The sequence below is a fragment of the Neofelis nebulosa genome, chromosome 5, assembly GCF_028018385.1.
Source record: "Neofelis nebulosa isolate mNeoNeb1 chromosome 5, mNeoNeb1.pri, whole genome shotgun sequence".
Lineage (NCBI taxonomy): Eukaryota > Metazoa > Chordata > Mammalia > Carnivora > Felidae > Neofelis > Neofelis nebulosa.
In genome coordinates this window covers 130,306,674-130,325,951 of record NC_080786.1, presented here as the reverse complement: position 1 = coordinate 130,325,951, position 19,278 = coordinate 130,306,674, and the positions used below count along the sequence as shown (strand labels likewise).

Here is a 19,278-nt window from a genome sequence, read left to right as displayed (position 1 = left end):
ATATTTAGTGAGAGAAGTTTAATCAACTGCCTTTCTATGCTCAGTGTAGTATACAGATCTGGTGGTCTCATGAGGATCTTTGTTCTTGCTTTGCAGAGGACTCTCACTATTTATCATCCATGTATATTTCCATTAAAGAAAGAGACTGCTTTCTTTCTTTCTTTCTTTCTTTCTTTCTTTCTTTCTTTCTTTCTTTCTTTCTTTCTTTCTTTCTTTCTTTCAGAGTTGTGCATTCTTAGTGGCATTGAGGGTTTTTATTTTTATGGAAAGCTTTAGGAGCAAGTGGAGAGGTATAAACCATTGTTAGCTTTTCATTTGCTATTAGCAAGTAGACATGAATCATACATGGTTCACACCTTCCAAATTGATAAAACTTGGCAAGAGCGGTTAAGTATTCCAACTTTCGATAACTACAGCCTGCTGGTGGGAAATTATAGAGAAAAATGAATCCACATAAAAATAGAACGTAAGAGCTGGAAAGAATCTCAGAGGTTGTTTGTTCAGGATTTTCCGAAGACATTACCAACCCCCAGGCATGTTATGAGCATGTAAACATCTGATCAGTGTCATGATCAGGATCTGCCAGAAATGTTTCCAGAGCCAAAGGGGCTCTGTTAAATGGGAAGCAATTACAAAGGCTGAATTAAAAAGCGTCCTGCAGTTTTCTTCAGCAGGAGGTTTATACTAACATGCATAGAGAATTGCTAGGAGAGACAGGCAATATGCAGGCTTTGTCAGACTTATTTTCTTGTAGACCTCTTCTGTCCAGAAAACATCCTGTGGGATTCCTTTTCTTCAGACCTCATGTTGGGAATTGCTTTTCTGGTTTCATTGCTCTTCCATATAAATGAGAAAATTGTGACCCGGTGTGAGCATAAGTATTATGTAAGGACACAAGTGAGAGCTAGAGTTAAAATCCTTAATTCTCAATTCAGTGTTCTTTCTACCTTGTTCACATTTCAAATTCAGAGGTAGAAAGTGGAAAGAGACAAATACATAAAGTGGGAAGCATTTTCAATATATATGTGTGTGTGATAATATTTCAAATTTAGTAATAATGTATATATTGGAAATATCCATATTATATACATAATGTATAGTGTATATAGATGCTATCTACACTTCATGTATTATATATAATGTACAGACATATATACTGTATCTCTTTGAATGTGTATTTGTAGGAGAATTGGGGGGGTGTACTCATGGAACTAAATTCTGTGTTTATTTTATCTAATAATTTTATTCTGCTATATTTACTAAAAAGATACAAATAAAATTCTTAATTTATGATATATTAGTAAAGACTGCTACAAATGGATTGTAGCCATATAGAGTATTCTAACCTCTGATAAGATTTCCAGGCAGTAGATTTGCTTGTGAATCTTTAATTTGAATTATCATGTAATTAAAATAAATATAATGTAAAATTATTTGAAAAGTCATTTTTAAGTTATAAAGATCCTGAACTATAATTATAATAAGTATTATAATACATTGATCCTTTAGTTCCTTTAGTGATTTGAAAGCTTTGTGTGCTATTTGCTTGAAGTCTAGTTTCTAATGTTTTCTTTCTCAAATCTCAGGTTATCAAGCTGAGCTATGGAAAGATGTTTTAAAAGAAAGAAAAGAAAAAAGATTTCTCAGGACCACTGTGTTTTTGGATACTACTGGCACAAAACCATTCTGCAGTAAGTTAGCATTTTCAACAAATGAACAAATAATTAGTTTTATATACTAATTTATATATTCTCCAAAATGTTCTTTCTACCCACTCCAATTTCATCATGTAATTTCAAGGAACTCTGAAATTTGTTAGAGCCAAATTCAAATAAGGACTTGATATTTTAGATAGAATGAACATATGCTTTGGGCAATATTTTCCCAAAGAAACAATAAAGTCTGTTTGTTCTTTTCCTCCAAATTTGCCTGATTATCCTTCCCACCTTTAGAGTTATGTCAACATATACCAGATTATAGAGTTCAAGACATCTGTCTACACTATTAATATCCTTTGGGAACTGAACCTAAACTATATAAATACAAAATGTATAAGTAAGTAATAACTTCCCCTATATATTTAGAGGCAAGAGAAAATTCAATGAACAAGAGAGAATCTCTTAGAAATATATTAAATAATTAGATTTATGAGGAGCTATTTTAAATTTTATTCTGTTTAAAGATGAAAAGCTGGTAGTTGTTTATAAATAAAGGTAAATCCTATTATAAGAAGAATCTTATGAGAAGTTTCAAGTCACTGCCATTGACTTTAGTTACTGATGGATAAGTACTTAAAATCGATTCTCGTATTTAAAAGTATGTTGGGGGCTCCTGAGTGGCTGTCAGTTAAGCATCCAACTTTGGCTCGGGTCATGATCTCGCAGTTTGTGAGTTTGAGCCCTGCCTTGGGCTCTGTGCTGACAGCTCAGAGCCTGGAGCCTGCTTCAGATTCTGTGTCTCCCTCTCTTTCTCTCTCTGCCCCTCCCCTGCTCGCACTCTTTTTCTCTCTCTCTCTAAAAAATAAATAAACATTTAAAAAATAAATAAAAAATAAAAGTATTTTTAGGGCTGTTAGTGTTAATATTTTGCAGACACAGTTGCTATCAATTTTAAGATATTATAATTTTTAAAATATTTTAAAATAATTTTTAAAATATTTTAAAATAATTTTTAAAATATTAGTGTTATATTGTACCATTTGGAATTAGGCCTATTATTTAATTAAAATTTTTACTAAATTAAATTTAGATTCAAATGATATAAGAAATACAGAGAGCTCCTGTGTACACTTTATCCAGTTTTCCTCAATGTTAATATTTTGCAACATAATATAATTATAATATAATATCACCACCAGGATATTCATATTTCCCCAGGCACTCCTCTGTGTGTGTGTGTGTGTGTGTGTGTGTGTAGTTCTGTACAATTTAATCATATGTTTAAGGCTAGTATCTGTCACTACAGTGAAGATCGTGAACAGTTCCATCACCACAAGGATCCTTTGGGTGATCTTTTATAACCACATATACCATCCTGTCCTGCTTTTCTAAAATTTTGTCATTTTGCTCTTAATGAGAGAGAACAAACTGAGGGTTGATGGAGTGAGGTGCGTGTGGGATGGGCTAGGTGAGTGATGGGTATTAAGGAGGACACTTGTGATGAGCACTGGGTGTTGTATATAAGTGGTGAATCACTGAATTCTCCTGAAACCAATATTTCTCTGTATGTTAACTAACTAAAGTTTAAATTTAAAAAAAAGAAAAAAAAAGAAGATACAATAAAAAATAAATAAAATTTTGTCATTTTGAAAATGTTACATAAAGGGACTCATTCAGTATGTGACCTTTTAATTGCCTCTTTTTTTTTTTCACTCAGCATTCTCTGGAGGCTTAGCCATCATTCCTTTTTATTGCTGAGTAGTATTCCATGGTATATATGTACTACAGCTGGTTTAATTGTTCATCTCTTGAAGGACACGAGGGATATTTTTAATTTTGGCTTTATGAATAAAGCTATGAACACTTGTATACAAGTTTTTGTGTGAATTTAAGTTTTTATTTCTCCAAAGGCCTAAGAAATGCACTTGCTAGGTCAGAAGATAATTAACTTTATAAGACACTGACCAAGTGTTTTTCAGAGTGCTGTATCATTTTGCAATCCCCTCAGCAAAGTATGAGTGATCCAATTTCTCTGATTTCTTACTAATAATTGGTGTTGTCATTATTTAAAAAATTATTCATTCTAATAGGTGGAGAGTGATGCCATATTGTGGTTTTAATTTTTGTTACCCTGATGGTTTATAATAATGAATATCTTTTCTGTATATCCTCTTTGGTGAAACGTGTGTTCATATCCTTTGCCTATTTCTTAACTGGATATTTTATTTTATTTTATTTATTTTTATTTTTATTTTATTTTATATTATTTATTGTTTTTTATATTTTAAATCCAAATTAGTTAGCATATAGTGCAACAATGATTTCAGGAGTAGATTCCTTAGTGCCCCTTACCCATTTAACCTATCCCCCCTCCCACAACCCCTCCAGTAACCCTCAGTTTGTTCTCCATATTTATGAGTCACTTCTGTTTTGTCCCCCTCCCTGTTTTTATATTATTTTTGTTTCCCTTCCCTTATGTTCATCTGTTTTGTCTCTTAAAGTCCTCATATGAGTGAAGTCATATGATATTTGTCTTTCTCTGACTAATTTCACTTAGCGTAATACCCTCCAGTTCCATCCACGTAGTTGCAAATGGCAAGATTTCATTCTTTTTAATGGCCAAGTAATACTCCATTGTATATATGTATACCACTTCTTCTTTATCCATTCATCCACCCATCGATGGACATTTGGGCTCTTTTCATACTTTGGCTATTGTTGATAGTGCTGCTATAAACACGGGGGTGCATGTGTCCCTCCAAAACAGCACACCTGCATCCCGTGGGTAAATGCCTAGTAGTGCAATTGCTGGGTCCTAGGGTAGGTCTATTTTTAGTTTTTTGAGGAACCTCCATACTGTTTTCCAGAGTGGCTGTGCGAGCTTGCATTCCCACCAACAATGCAAAAGAGATCCTCTTCCTCTGCATCCTTGCCAACATCTGTTGTTGCCTGAGCTGTTATTGTTAGCCATTCTGACAAGTGTAAGGTGGTATCTCATTGTGGTTTTGATTTGTATTTCCTTGATGATGAGTGATGTTGGGCATTTTTTCATGTGTCAGTTGGCCATCTGGATGTCTGCTTTGGAGAAGTGTCTATTCATGTCTTTTGCCCATTTCCTCACTGGATTATTTGTTTTTTGGGTGTTGAGTTTGATAAGTTCTTTATAGATTTTGGATACTAACCCTTTATCTGATATGTCGTTTGCAAATATCATCTCCCATCATGTCAGTTGCTTTTTAGTTTTGCTGATTGTTTCCTTTGCTGTGCAGAAGCTTTTATTTTGATGAGGTCCCAATAGTTCATTTTTGCTTTTGTTTTTCTTGCCTCTGGAGACGTGTTGAGTAAGAAGTTGCTGCGGCCAAGGTCAAAAGGTTTTTTTCTGCTTTCTCCCTGAGGATTTTGATGGCTTCCTGTCTTAGATTTAGGTCGTTCATCCATTTTGAGTTTATTTTTGTGTATGGTGTCAGAAAGTTGTACAGTTTCATTTTTCTGCATGTCGCTGTCCAGTTTTCCCAGCACCACTTGAAGAGACTGTCTTTATTCTATTGGATATTCTTTTCTGCTTTGTCAAAGATTAGTTGTCCATACGTTTGTAGGTCCATTTCTTGGTTCTGTATTCTGATCCATTGATCTGAGTATCTGTTTTTGTGCCAGTACCATACTGTCTTCATGATTACAGCCTTGTAGTACAGCTTGAAGTCTGGGATTGTGAGGCCTTCTGCTTTGGTTTTCTTTTTCAAGATGGCTTTGGCTATTTGGGGTCTTTTCTGGTTCCATACAAATTTTAGGATTATTTGTTCTAGCTCTGTGAAGACTTCTGGTATTATTTAGATAGGGATTGCATTGAATATGTAGATTGCTTTGGGTAGTATTGACATTTTAACAATGTTTGTTCTTCCTATCCAGGAGCATGGAATCTTTTTCCATTTTTTTGTGTCTTCTTCAATTTCTTTCATAAGCTTTCTATAGCTTTCAGTGTATAGATTTTTCATCTCTTTGGTTAGATTTATTCCTAGGTATTTTATGGTTTTTAATGCAATTGTAAATGGGATCTATTCTTTGATTTCTCTTTCTGTTGCTTCATTGTTGGTGTATAGGAATGCAACTGATTTCTGTTCATTGATTTTATATCCTGCAGCGTTGCTGAATTCATGAATCAGTTCTATGAGTTTTTGGTGGAATCTTTAGTGTTTTCCATATAGAGTTTCATGTCATCTGCGAAGAGTGATAGTTTGACCTCCTCCTGGCCGATTTGGATGCCTTTTATTTCTTTGTGTTGTCTGATTGCAGAGGCTTCCAATACTATGTTGAATAACAGTGGCGAGAGTGGACATCCCCATCTTGTTCGTGACCTTAGGGGAACAGCTCTCAGTTTTTCCCCATTGAGGATGATATTAGCACTGGGTCATTCATATATGGCTTTTATGATCTCTAAGTATGCTCCTTCTATCCCTACTTTCTTGAGGGTTTTTATCAAGAAAACATGCTGTATTTCGTCAAATGCTTTCTCTGCATCTATTGAGAGGATCATATTGTTCTTATCCTTTCTTTTATTGATGTGATCAATCACGTTAATTGTTTTGTGGATATTGAACCAGCCCTGCATCCCAGGTATAAAGCCCACTTGGTTGTGGTGAATAATGTTTTTAATGTATCATTGGAGTCGGTTGGCTGATATCTTGTTGAGGATTTTTGCATCCATGTTCATCAGGGAAATTGGTCTATAGTTCTCCTTTTTAGTGGGGTATCTGTATGGTTTTAGAATCAAGGTAATGCTGGCTTCATAGAAACAGTTTGGAAGTTTTCCTTCCATTTCTATTTTTTGGAACAGCTTCAAGAGAATAGGTGTTAACTCTTCCTTAAATGTTTGGTAGAATTACGCTGTAAAGCCATCCAGCCCTGGACTCTTGTTTTTTTGGCAGATTTTTTATTACTAATTCGATTTCCTTACTGGTTATGGTCTGTTCAAATTTGCTATTTCTTCCTGTTTCAGTTTTGGTAGTGTATATGTTTCTAGGAATTTGTCCATTTCTTCCAGATTGCCCATTTTATTGACATATAATTTCTCATAATATTCTCTAATTATTGTTTTTATTTCTGTTGTGTTGGTTGTGATCTCTCCTCTTTCATTCTTGATTTCATTTATTTGGGTGATTTCCTTTTTCTTTTTGATCAGACTGGCTAGTGGTTTATCAATTTTGTTAATTCTTTCAAAGAATTAACATTGACCTGTTCTGTTTTCTTGGTTTCATTAGCATTAGTTTCTGCTCTAATCTTTATTATTTCCTGTCTTCTGCTTGTTTGGGGTTTTATTTGCTGTTCTTTTTCCAGTTCTTTAAGGCGTAAGGGTAGGTTGTGTATCTGAGATCTTCCTTCTTTAGAAAGGCCTGGATTGCTATATACTTTCCTCTTATGACTGCCTTTGCTGTGTCCCAGAGATTTTGATTGTGGTGTTATCATTTTTATTGGCTTCCATATACTTTTTAATTTCCTCTTTAACTGCTTGGTTAGCCCATTCATTCTTTAGTAGGATGTTGTTGAGTCTTCAAGTATTTGTTACCTTTCCACATTTTTTCTTGTGGTTGATTTCGAGTTTCATAGCATTGTGGTCTGAAAATATGCATGGTATGATCTCGATCTTTTTATACTTGCTGAGGGCTGTTGTGTCCCGGCATGTGGTCTATTCTGGAGAACGTTCCATGTGCACTGGAAAAGAATGTGTATTCTGCTGCTTTAGGATGAAATGCTATGAATATATCTGTTAAGTCAATCTGGTCCAGTGTGTCATTCAAAGCCATTGTTTCCTTGTTGATTTTCTAATTAGATGATCTGTCCATTGCTGTGAGTGGGGTTTTGAAGTCTCCTACTATTATGGTATTACTATTGATGAGTTTCTTTATGTTTGTGGTTAATTGATTTATATATTTGGGTGCTTTCACATTTGGCACATAAATGTTTATGATTGTTAGGTCCTCTTGGTGAATACATCCCTTGATTATGATACAGTGCCCTTCTGCATTTCTTGATACAGTCTTTATTTTAATGTCTAGATTGTCTGATACAAGTATGGCTACTCTGGCTTTCTTTTTTTTTTTTTTTTTAATTTTTTTTTTTTAACGTTTATTTATTTTTGAGACAGAGACACAGCATGAACGGGGGGAGGGGGGACAGAGAGAGAGGGAGACACAGAATCGGAAGCAAGCTCCAGGCTCTGAGCCATCAGCCCAGAGCCCGACGCGGGGCTTGAACTCACAGACCGCGAGATCGTGACCTGAGCTGAAGTCGGACGTTTAACCGACTGAGCCACCCAGGCGCCCTCTGGCTTTCTTTTGTTGACTATAAGCATGATAGATGGTTCTCCATCCCCTTATTTTCAACCTAAAGGTGTCTTTAGGTCTAAAGTGGGTCTCTTGTAAACAAATGTATCTTGTTTTCTTATCTATTCTGTTACCCTATGTCTTTTAATTGGAGTATTGAGTCCATTGACATTTAATGGGTGAGTACTGAAATATATGAATTTATTGCCATTATGATGCTTAGAGTTTCTGGTGGTGTTCCCTGGTCCTTTCTAATCTTTGTTGCTTTTGGTATTTATTTATTTATTTGTTTATTTATTTATAATTTCATCTTTTTTCCTCTCAGAGAGTTCCCCTTAAAATTTCTTGCAGGGCTGGTTTAGTGGTCACAAACTCCTTTAATTTTTGTTTGTCTGGGAAACTTTTTATCTCCTTCTATTTTGAATGACAGCCTTGCTGGATAAAGAATTCTTGGCTGCATATTTTTCTGATTCAACACATTAAATATATCCTGCCACTCTTTTTTGGCCTGCTAAGTTTCTCTGGATAGGTCTGCTGCACACCTGATTGGTCTTCCCTTGTAGGTTAGGGAGTTTTTTCCCCTTGTTGCTTTCATGATTCTCTTCTTTCCTGAGTATTTTGTGAATTTGACTATGATGTGCTTTGCTGATGGTCGGTTTTTGTTGACTCTAATGGGGGTCCTCTGTGCTTACTGGATTTTGATGTCTGTATCTTTCCCCAGGTTAGGAAAGTTTTCTGCTATGTTTTGCTCACATAACCCTTCTACCCCTATTTCTCTCTCTTTCTCTTCTGGGACCCCTATGATTCTGATGTTGTTCCTTTTTAATGAGTAACTGATTTGTCTAATTCTTAAATCATGCTCTTTTGCCTTAATGTCCCTCTTTTTTCTGCTTCATAATTCTCCATAATTTTGTCTTCTATATCACTGATTCTCTGTTCTGCCTCATCCATCCTTGCCCCTGAGGCATCCACCCATGATTGCGGCTCAGGTGTAGCATTTTTTATTTCATCCTGACTAGTTTTTACTTCTTTTATCTCTGCAGAAAGGGATTCTAAACTATTTTGAACTCCAGCTAGTATTCTTATTATCATGATTCTGAATTCTGGTTCAGATATCTTGCTTGTATCTGTGTTGGTTAAATCCCTTGCTGTCGTTTCTTCGTCCTCTTTTCTTTTGGGGTGAATTCCTTCGTTTTGTCATTTTGAAGGGAGAAAATGAATTAATGAGGTAGAAAAATTAAAATTAAAAAATATTAAAATTAAAAAATTAAAAACACACTCATACAAAAATCGAATAAATGATGCTAGATCCTGGGTGTGTTTTGGTTTCGGTGTTGAAAGTGTTTGAGAATTTGAAAAAAATGAAAATACTGAAATAGACTAAAATGAAATGATGGAAGTAAAATAGAATTTGAAAAAAATTACACAAAAGTAAAGAATATAGTAGAAAAAATTAAAGAAATATATTTTTTAATAGAAATTAAAAATAAAAACTTTTTTCTCTTTCTGTATTCAAGAAAAAGAGGTAAAAAAAGAAAAGAGAAAGAAAATTGAATAGATGGACCTGCTAACAGATTGAAATAGTACTTAAATTACTTCATTTCCCCCTAGAAGTCAGACTATGAAGCACTTTATAGTACATATACTGAGCAAGCGGTGACACTTGTGTTCTTGAAGAGCTTGGTCAGCCCAGTTGGTCGGGGCTTAGTGTAACGGCTCCCTTATCCACTAGATGGCACTGCTAACCTACTGGGGTGGATTGTTGTGGCACTTGTAGGTGCATATGCGCATGTGTGGGAGGAGTGAAAATGGTGTCACCCAGCTACTCGGTCTCTAGTATTGGAACTCTTTTCTCCCCGATCAGCAATCGTGCACCCGTCCTTCATCTTCAGCCTCTGTCCACTCGCCACTTCCACACCATCAGTGACCAGACTCCAGGCAGCACCTCCCTCCAGAGTTTTGTCTCAGATGCCACTGCCTTCCCCATCCCCCCACTTCTGAGGTACTGTGGCTTTGACCTGCTCCGCCCCTCTGCAGAGGGTCTCACAGAGCAATAGTCGGGTGCCGGCCACACCCAGGAATGCTTGCAGGATCATGCTGCTGCCGATGCCCACTAACTGCGGCTGGGTGCTAGCCCGCCCCAGAAAAAGTTCGTGAGACAGTGTAGCAGCAGCACCTCAGGGGTATGGAAAATAATAACACACATCTGGCACCAGGCTTCACCCCTAATGACTTTGTTCCAGCACCAGTGAATGTGGCCCTTCTCTGGGGTCTGCTGGGCATAGGTGGCCTCACAGCCTCTAACAAACATCCTTCCAGCAGTGGAACCGCTTCTCTCCAGCAGTGGAACCGCTTCTCCCCTTGTAGCCCGAGAACCTGTCGGACCCCACTCTGCTCCTGGGGATTCACCCTTTCCACCAGACCACTGCCAGGTATTGAGCTGCAGAGTTGCAGACTGTGATCCCCTTGTTTACAGTCTTAATGGAATTTAAAGCCTCTCCTTTCTCCTTTCTCCCTTTTTAGTTCAGTCCCTGCAGCTGTTTCCAATTTTCCACTTTCTCTCTAGCTGCTTTTAGGGAGGGGTGCTTTCCCCTTATTCTCCCCCACCATGTCCGTCCTCTCTCTGCATGCAAAAGCAGTTCCCTGCCCTCCATGTTTTCTCTGTCCCCAAGTTCACCTCTCCATGCCACGTTCCTGCTGAATTCTGTGGTTCAGGTTGTGTAGATTATTGTGTTAATCCTCAGATTAGGTTTCTAGGTGTGCAGGATGGTTTAGTGTTGGTCTGGCTGTATTTCATGGATGTGAGACACACAAAAACTTTCCATGCTGTTTCACCATCTTGGCTCCTCCTCCCAGTTTTCTGAAGTTTAGTTATGAGATGACATGGTGAGGATTTGTTTAGTATCCTGTTTACATTCACTCAGCTTCTTGAATCTTCATGTTAGTTTCCTTCACCAAATTTAGAGAGTCCTCAGCCATCAGCCATCATTTCTTTGAATACTCTTTCAGCCTCACTCTCCTTTCTCTCTTTTTGATATGATGATAACACAGAAATTACATCTTTTGTTTTAGTCCCACAAGTGTCTCAGGCCCTGTTAATTTTTTCCCCCTAAATCTCTTTTCTCTACATTGCTGAGATTGAGTGCCAAATTGATCTGTCTTTGGATTCACTGATTTCTATCCTTTATCATCCACTCTACCGTCAGGCACATGCAATGAGTTATATATACATTACTGTAGTTTTTACTTATGTAATTTCTACTTTCTTTTCCAGTTTCTATTTTTTTGCTCAGATTTTTCTATTCATTTTTTTCAAGAAACTGACTTTGAAGCATTTTTATAATGGCTTCTTTGAAATCCTTGTCAGATAATCCTAGCATCTGATTCATCTCAGTGTTGGCATCAATTGATTTCCTTTCTCACCAAAGTTGTGATTGTCTTTGTTCTTGGTATAATGGGCAATTTTCAATAATGTTTTGAGCATTTTGTCTATTATGTTGGAATTTGAGTCCTATTTAAATCTTTTATTTTGAGCAGGCAGCTATTGTTTAGATTTTAGCTTTATTCTGAGACTATGGCTTCTTAGATGTATAAAAGTTCAGGATTTTTATAGTTGCCTGGTGACTTCCTTCTTTTTTTCTTTGTACATAAAATTGCCTCCTGATTTTATCTGATTCTATCACAACAATTTGTCTCATAGACCCCTTGAATCTGTGTCTTCTTTTCCATCTTGAATATTATGTTCTATAGTATTTTATTTCACTTGTTTAACAATTAGTATTTATTATGGATGCTATTACATCAAATACTCTATTTACCAGTTGTTTTTCTACATTTTATCTGGCCTTCTTCTCCCTCCCCTACTTCTTCCTTTTGGGTTTAACTTCTATCTTACTGAGCTCCTTTACTTAGCATCATGCCTCCTGTGCATGGAAGCTGATATGCATCCTCTGTCTCCATGCTAAATCTAGTTCCCAGGTCATGTAGGGATCCAGGGCTTCAGTCCTCCTTATGTTTTGCCTTTATTTTCTCTTCCTTTCTGCCTTGTGATATTTTCCCTGCCTTCATCTGAGCTTGGTTTTGTATTTAATTTATGGATTGTACAGTCATCATTTCCATGTACTTGTAACATGAGATGGGCTTTTTCTGTGACATCTTAATATGTCACACTACCAGAAATCATCTGAGAGAGTCTGAACACCTACTTTTCTGGGTGAGGTGAAACAAAGTCTTTTGTCTAAAGCTGGGGAGTCACTTCAGAGTAAGAAGTGGTTCTTCAGTCTCTTGTGTTAGAATTTCTTGAGGTCCAGTAGTAAATAAATTATCTTATTTAAGGTGGTACTAAGTAAGCATCAGGCATAAAACAAGAAGTTACTCTTGTCTGTTCAGTAGCAACATTTAACACCTAGCCTGCATGGTTTTACTACATGTATTTCTCACAAGATAATTTCATACATTCCATGTTGTTTTTATATGTTTTCTTCTAAGAAATAGTTCACAGTACAGGGACTAGTGTCTACCTCCCTTATATAAAGTATGATGGAGATGGACTGTACATTCTAGTCCATAAGTTACAATATCACAACAGGATTGGGATAGAACTAAAAGAATGGGTATTGCCTTACCCTGGATTGCAGCCAAATGTAGCCCACTTGGCTGTTACTGGTACTATGGAATGGGCATCTAAGCAATAATAGCATTGTGCTTGAAATATAGGAGGAAGAGTGGATATTGATGTTAGTTGGTAAAAGGGGTAGATGTAGTGCATACTTAAAAATATCTCTTTGATGTGAATTTAAATCTTCCCTCTGGGTATTTTCGGTCCAGATGTGTTACTATTTTCTCATCAAAGAAATGAAAGTGTCTTAAACTTGCTTTCTTAGCTAATCTTCTAGCTCATGTTTGGAAGTGGTAGCAATGGGATCTTGAAGCAGTCTGTCCTGTGATTTTGGGGCAGTGTTTCTGGCTGAGCCTTGTTCTCTGGCCCTGAATGATTGTTTGAGCTACATATTCCTTAATAAATTCTTCTGTGCTAAAAAAAATCTCACAGGGAGTCAGAACTTTCTCTATAGTTCAGACAACACTGAGTATGGGGTGAGTTCAGTATCCTTGCCTCTGAAATATGTATCAATTTTTAGCTGGGCATTTTTTTCTTCCTCTTTTATTTTTTTAAATTTAAATCCAAGTTATTTAACATTTTATGTAGTAATGGTTTCAGAAGTAGAATTTAGTGATTCATCATTTACATTTAACCCCCAGTGCTCATCCTGATAACTGCCCTCCTTAATGCCTGTCACCCATTTAGCTCATCCTCTCACCCCATACCCCTTCAGCAACCCTCAGTTATCTGTATTTTAGAGTCTGTTATGATTGACCCCCTTTCTATTTTTATCTTATTTTTCCTTCCCTTTCCCTATGTTCATCTGTTTTGTTTCATAAATTCCACACATGAGTGAAATCATATGATACTTATCTTTCTCTGACTTATTTCACTTAAGCACACATAATACACTCTAGTTCCATTGACATTGTTGCAAATGGCAAGATTTTATTCTTTTTGATCACCGAGTAATATTCTTGTGTGTGTGTGTGTGTGTGTGTGTGTGTGTGTGTGTGTGTGTGTGTCAGTGGACATTTGGGCTCTTTTCACAATTTGGCTATTGGCAATAGTGCTGCTTTAAACATTGGGGTGCATGTGCCTCTTCGAATCAGCATTTTGTGTCCTTTGGATAAATACTTAATATTGCGATTGCTGGGTCATAAGGTAGTTCTATTTTCAAATTTTGGAGGAACCTCCATACTGTTTTCCAGAGTGGCTCCACCAGTTTGCATTCCCACCAACAGTGCAAAAGGGTTCTCCTTTCTCTGCATCCTTGCCAACATCTGTTGTTTCCTGAGTTATTCATTTTAGCCATTTTTACAAGTGTGAGGTGGTATCTCATTGTAGTTTTGATTTGTAGTTCCCTGGTGATGAGTGATGTTAGGCATCTTTTTAGGTCTCTGTTAGCCATCAGGATATCTTCTTTGGAAAAGTGTCTGTTGATGTCTTTTTCCCATTTCTTCACAGGATTATTTGTTTTTTGGGTGTTGATTTTGACATGTTCTTTATAGATTTTGGATACTAACACTTTATCTGATATATCATTTGCAAATATCTCATCTTATTCTATCGATTGCCTTTTAGTTTTGCTTATTGTTTCCTTCACTATGCAGAACCTTTTCATCTCAATGTAGTCCCAATAATTCATTTTTGCTTTTGTGTCCCTTACCTCCAGGGATATGTTTAGTAAGAAGTTACTGTGGTCAACATCAAAGAGGTTGTTGACTGTTTTCTTCTCTAGGATTTTGATGGTTTTCTGTCTTACAATTAGGTCTTTCTTCCATTTTGAGTTTATTTTCGTGTATAGTGTAATAAAGTGGTCCAGGTTCATTCTTTTGCATGTCGCTGTCCAGTTTTCCCAACACCATTTGCTTAAGAGACTGTCTTTTTTCCATTGGATATTCTTTCCTGCTTTGTCAAAGATTAGTTGGTCATACATTTTTGGGTCCATTTCTGTATTATTTATTCTGTTCTATTGATCTATATCTATTTTTGTGCCAGTACCATATTGTCTTGATGACTACAACTTTGTAATACTGCTTAAAGTATGGAATTGTGATGCCTTCAGCTTTGATTTTCTTTTTCAACATTACATTGGCTATTTGAAGTATTTTCTGGTTCCATACAAATTTTAGAATTGTTTGTTCTAGCTCTGTGAAGAATGCTCATGTTCCTTTGAAAAGGGGTTGCAGTGAATATGTAGACTGCATTGGGTAGTACTGACATTTTAGCAACATTTGTTTTTCCAAACCAAAAACATGGAATGTTTTTCCATTTCTTTGTGTCTTCTTCAGTTTTTTTTCCCATAAGTGTTATGCAGTTTTCAGTGTACAGATATTTTGACTGGGTATTTTGAATAAGAGCTACTACGAGCTGGGTATGTATAAAAATACTTAATTTTACAGTCATTCCTAAAAAACAATGAAATTGGGAATTATATTTGTCAAGCAATTTTAGCCAAGACAATTCCTCAGATAAATATGGAAACTTATCATATTTATTTTAGGTGTGCTACTGAAAAATAAAAATTGTTTCATTGACCTAAACTATGATTTATTTTGGTTTGCACACCAGTTAGTATTCTCTATTTGGCCAGCTCTTTACCATACCCATGACTTTCTGGCAGGTTTTCCATTTCTCATTTTCAAGTCTAGTTAAAAATTGACAAAATGAAAATATATTACCCATGTACAAAGTGCCTCTTGATATTATGTGCATATATAATATGTGTCTAGATTACATGTATGTAATTACATATTTTACATGTATATTACATATAATACATATATTATACACACATATTTACAAACACATATATATGTCTGTATACGTACCAAAAATAAGTAGAAAATAATAATAATGTCAATAGCATTCTATATTTTTTGTAGGCTATTATTTTGTTCTCAGTATAACTGTTCTGGATAATAATATGAAAAATGGCTATATTACATTTAAATTATTAAACCAGCTTGGAATGGTTGAAGAGTCAAGAGTCTATGAGTAAGTATAATTTAGTAATTTTTTTCTTTCATAAATTAAATGTTTGTTTTCTTGAGCATCCACTTTGGAATATAATACATATTGTGTAAATTTTTTCCTCCAGAGAGTCTTAAAATATTAAATATTAAAATATCTCAGGTGTTATATTCTAATTCATTCATTGTCTGCAGAAAGATGTGGAATATGAAGTCTACTACTTAACTTCTTTATGTCATACATACCTAGGGACTACAAACATTAGGAAAACTTTTTTTTTTCTCTTTTGATTGTAATTCCTGTGTTCTTCTTCTCAAACTACCTTGCCTTCTATTTCTCTCTAGTTTTCAGGCAACATTGTATTCACAGTGATATGACCAAATGTCAAGTAACTTCTGTCAGTAGAGCGACCCAGTTTCAGTATTTCAGAGAAGCACTTGCAGCTACAAATCCTACAAAATAGAAGAGGGTTTTTTTACTTAATCTTCTGTTTAGCTTTTTGTGTATAGATGTATGTTACATATACATATTTTAAAAGTTATCTAATCATCTCAAAGAATGTTCTCGGCTTGAATTTGTTGAAGGTGTACCTGTCTATTTCATAAGTTCTCAAACAAGGAAATTCATTTTCTGGTAAATAAAAGAATGGTATGAAGATGCATGCTACTATTAAAATTGTGGTTTCCTCAGGGTGCCTGGGTGGCTCAGTTGGATAAGCGTCCGACTTCAATTCAGGTCATGATCTCTCGGTTTTTGAGTTCGAGCTCTGCGTCAGGCTCTGTGCTGACAGTTCAGAGCCTGGAGCCTGCTTCAGATTCTGTCTCCCTCTCTCTGCCCCGCCCCCGGGCCCCCATCTCTCTCTATTGGAAATAAATAAACATTAAAAACATTTTTAAATAGTAGTTTCCAACCTGCTGTGTTAGACTTCTAGAAATCTATTAAATAATGTAACTTTTTGAAAGGCTCACAGGTAACATATCTAGTGATGCGATAAAAGAAACACTTTATTTTATTACACCTGGACTTACAACAGTTTGGTTTAAGTTTAGACTGATTACTGATGACATCATTCGAATTTCAGGAAGCATAGTTGGTATATCCAATGTTTACTGTTGTCACAGTCTAGGTAGTTACAATACCTGAATTGACTAAATCTAGTGTGTGATGGGATTCAGACTTGAGTACATCATGACATCCAAATTTATGCAACCATTAAAGTGAACCAGGGAAAAGTCTCTGCATGCTTATATATTTGCATATTAGTGTCACAAATAATGGCAGTGATGTATGTAATTTTACAGTATTATTATGAACCTTTGTTTAAAATCTAAAATAACAAAAATATACAAAGCAGCCATAGCTCATAATAAACGAAGTTTGTTTTGTAGATAAGTCTTTAACACCTTAAAATCCACAAAGAAAATAATAGTAAAAGAAGTATATTATGATCAAATAATGAGAACCTGTGTACTGACATAACATAGAAACTATTTATAGTATCATGGGATACTAAGGCCACTCTTGGAAATAACATTCTGAGTCATAAGTCAGAGAAAATTTTTTTAAATGTGAGATAAATGTATTTTTAATATTAGAGCCTTACCAAATTAGTTTTCATAAAATTTTTAAAGGCTTTGCAGATAATTTAGTAGTTGGATAAAACTTGTCCTGAATGAGCATCAATTATTTTTGTTTTTCCCTTTTCTCAACTTCTTTTCAGTCACCCAAAGACTATTAAGTAAATCAAACCAGGATTTCAATCTAAATTCTTCATTTACATCAAGGCCCATATTTTAATAAGAGAAACTTCAAATTCTTTCCACCTAATTCTCAGTACGATTGACTGGGTTATAATAGTTATTTTGTAATAGTTTATTGCTTTATGTTGCTTAAAATAGTGTATGTATGTGCCTATCTGTGCACACACATATGCGTATGATCCTTTATTTATTTTTCTAAAACATATGCTTTCTTTGCTTTTGAATCCACTTATTCAACAGGGTTATTCAGCACCACTGAAACTTATTCAGGCATTTCGCTAAATAATGGATACTCAAGCTAAAATAGCACTGTTACAGTTCTTAAGGAAGTCACAGAACACTGAAGGAGACTGATGAGTAATTACAGCTTTGAGTAATAAGTTCTATAGTAGCAGAATACTTACGTGCTGTGGGTGTATGAAGAAGATGCAAGGAAACATTTAAAGGAGAGATATTGCAATCAAGGAATGGAGACAGTGTTTTCAAAGGCATGGAAATAGGAGAGTACCTGAGTTCAGTAACAGCTCACAGACTACAGTCCTAGAGAAGTTGTTTCCAACTTGTTCAAAAGGCAAATTGTGATTCTTCATTTCCTTTATAAACGTCATTGTGTATGCAGAACACCATGAAATATTGATATATTTTATTCACGTCCTTGAATTAGTGCATTTTTCATGAAGGATGATATATTCATGACAAATCTGTCCATCTATGACTGGCCAAGGGCTTTATTGTTTTTCTATTAATAATTCTTTGCTAATAACTTTAGTCATGCTTTGAGATTTAAACTGTTTCAGAAACCAGGGAAGTCAGAGATTTTTAAATGACCTTTTGTTTCCCTCTTCAAAATTAAAATAGGAAGATTTGCTTACTGTAGAAAATGTGTCATATTATACAGTAGAAAATGAGAATCATATATAATTATATCATCCAGGGATGTTCACATTTACTATGTGGTCTACAACTATGTCTCCTCTTCCTTTACCTCCTCTTTTTCCTCTCTTCATTCTGGTATATACCCTTGTGCACACACACATTATTTTCTTCATTTAGCAAAATTAGGATCTTACCACAAATGTGTTCTGTATCCTGATTTTTATACTGAATGCTACAGTGCAATCATTTTTTGATGCCGCTAAATATTACTCACACGTTATAATATGATGCTAAATATAATAATATATAAATATAGGATTTTAAACAAGAGGTATCAATTTTGGACATTCTGGTTGGAAGGATTCCCCCAGAGGATGAGTAATGGAGAGATTAGAGTGGCATGTGTCCAAAGAGGTGGCTGTTTTAATAATTTATGTGAGACATGATGGAGGTCTAGACTCAATATGTGGAGGTGTTTCTTCCTTTTTTTTTTTTTTTTAGGATTTAGGATAGATATTTTTTATGATTAATTAAATATGTGAAAGTTAAGTAAAGAAACCAGTTTTAAGATAACTAGTTAAATTATGATGCCATTTATTGAGCTAGGAAGTCATGGAGAGGAGCCAGTTTAATCATTCAATATAATTTCTTGAAAGCTTCTATAGGCCAATAATTGTACTAGAAATTAGGGATACAATTCTGGACAAATTAGATTGCTGTCTTTACATAACTTCTGTCTAGTGCAGCAGATAGACTTTACACATACATAATACAAATAAAATGATGATGTTCATCATTCCTCTATTCAAACAGAGGAATCTACATTGAGCAGGGAATTTGCTAAGTGCTGAAGATACTGTGAGGAGAAAGATAGACATGGTCCTACCCTCTTTAAGCTTAAAGCCCTAATGAAATATATAACAGTTATAAAAATTAAATAAAACTACATAAATAAAATCTGAAAAATGTCTCGAGGCAAATTATAGTGTGCAGAGGTTTGGTGGTCACGAGCAAATAGTTGGTATTTGAAATCATTGAAGTGGATGTGAAATTGTAGGGAGAGATAGCACGTTCCCATCTGGACATACTGA

General features: G+C 35.4%; 1 protein-coding gene across 7 annotated transcripts in view; it reads left to right on the top strand.

The window, feature by feature from the left end:
* LIPI (lipase I) overlaps nucleotides 1-19,278 on the top strand; it is a 69,965-nt gene that overhangs the window by 34,904 nt on the left and 15,783 nt on the right. For all 7 annotated transcript variants that reach the window (XR_009262252.1, XM_058731740.1, XM_058731739.1 and 4 more), the window contains 2 exons: nucleotides 1,587-1,691; nucleotides 15,464-15,575. Coding sequence is in view for 6 of the 7 variants with exons in the window: in XM_058731740.1 (XP_058587723.1) it covers nucleotides 1,587-1,691; nucleotides 15,464-15,575 (217 nt within the window). In the remaining variant the exon portion in view is untranslated. The remainder of the gene's footprint in view (nucleotides 1-1,586; nucleotides 1,692-15,463; nucleotides 15,576-19,278) is intronic.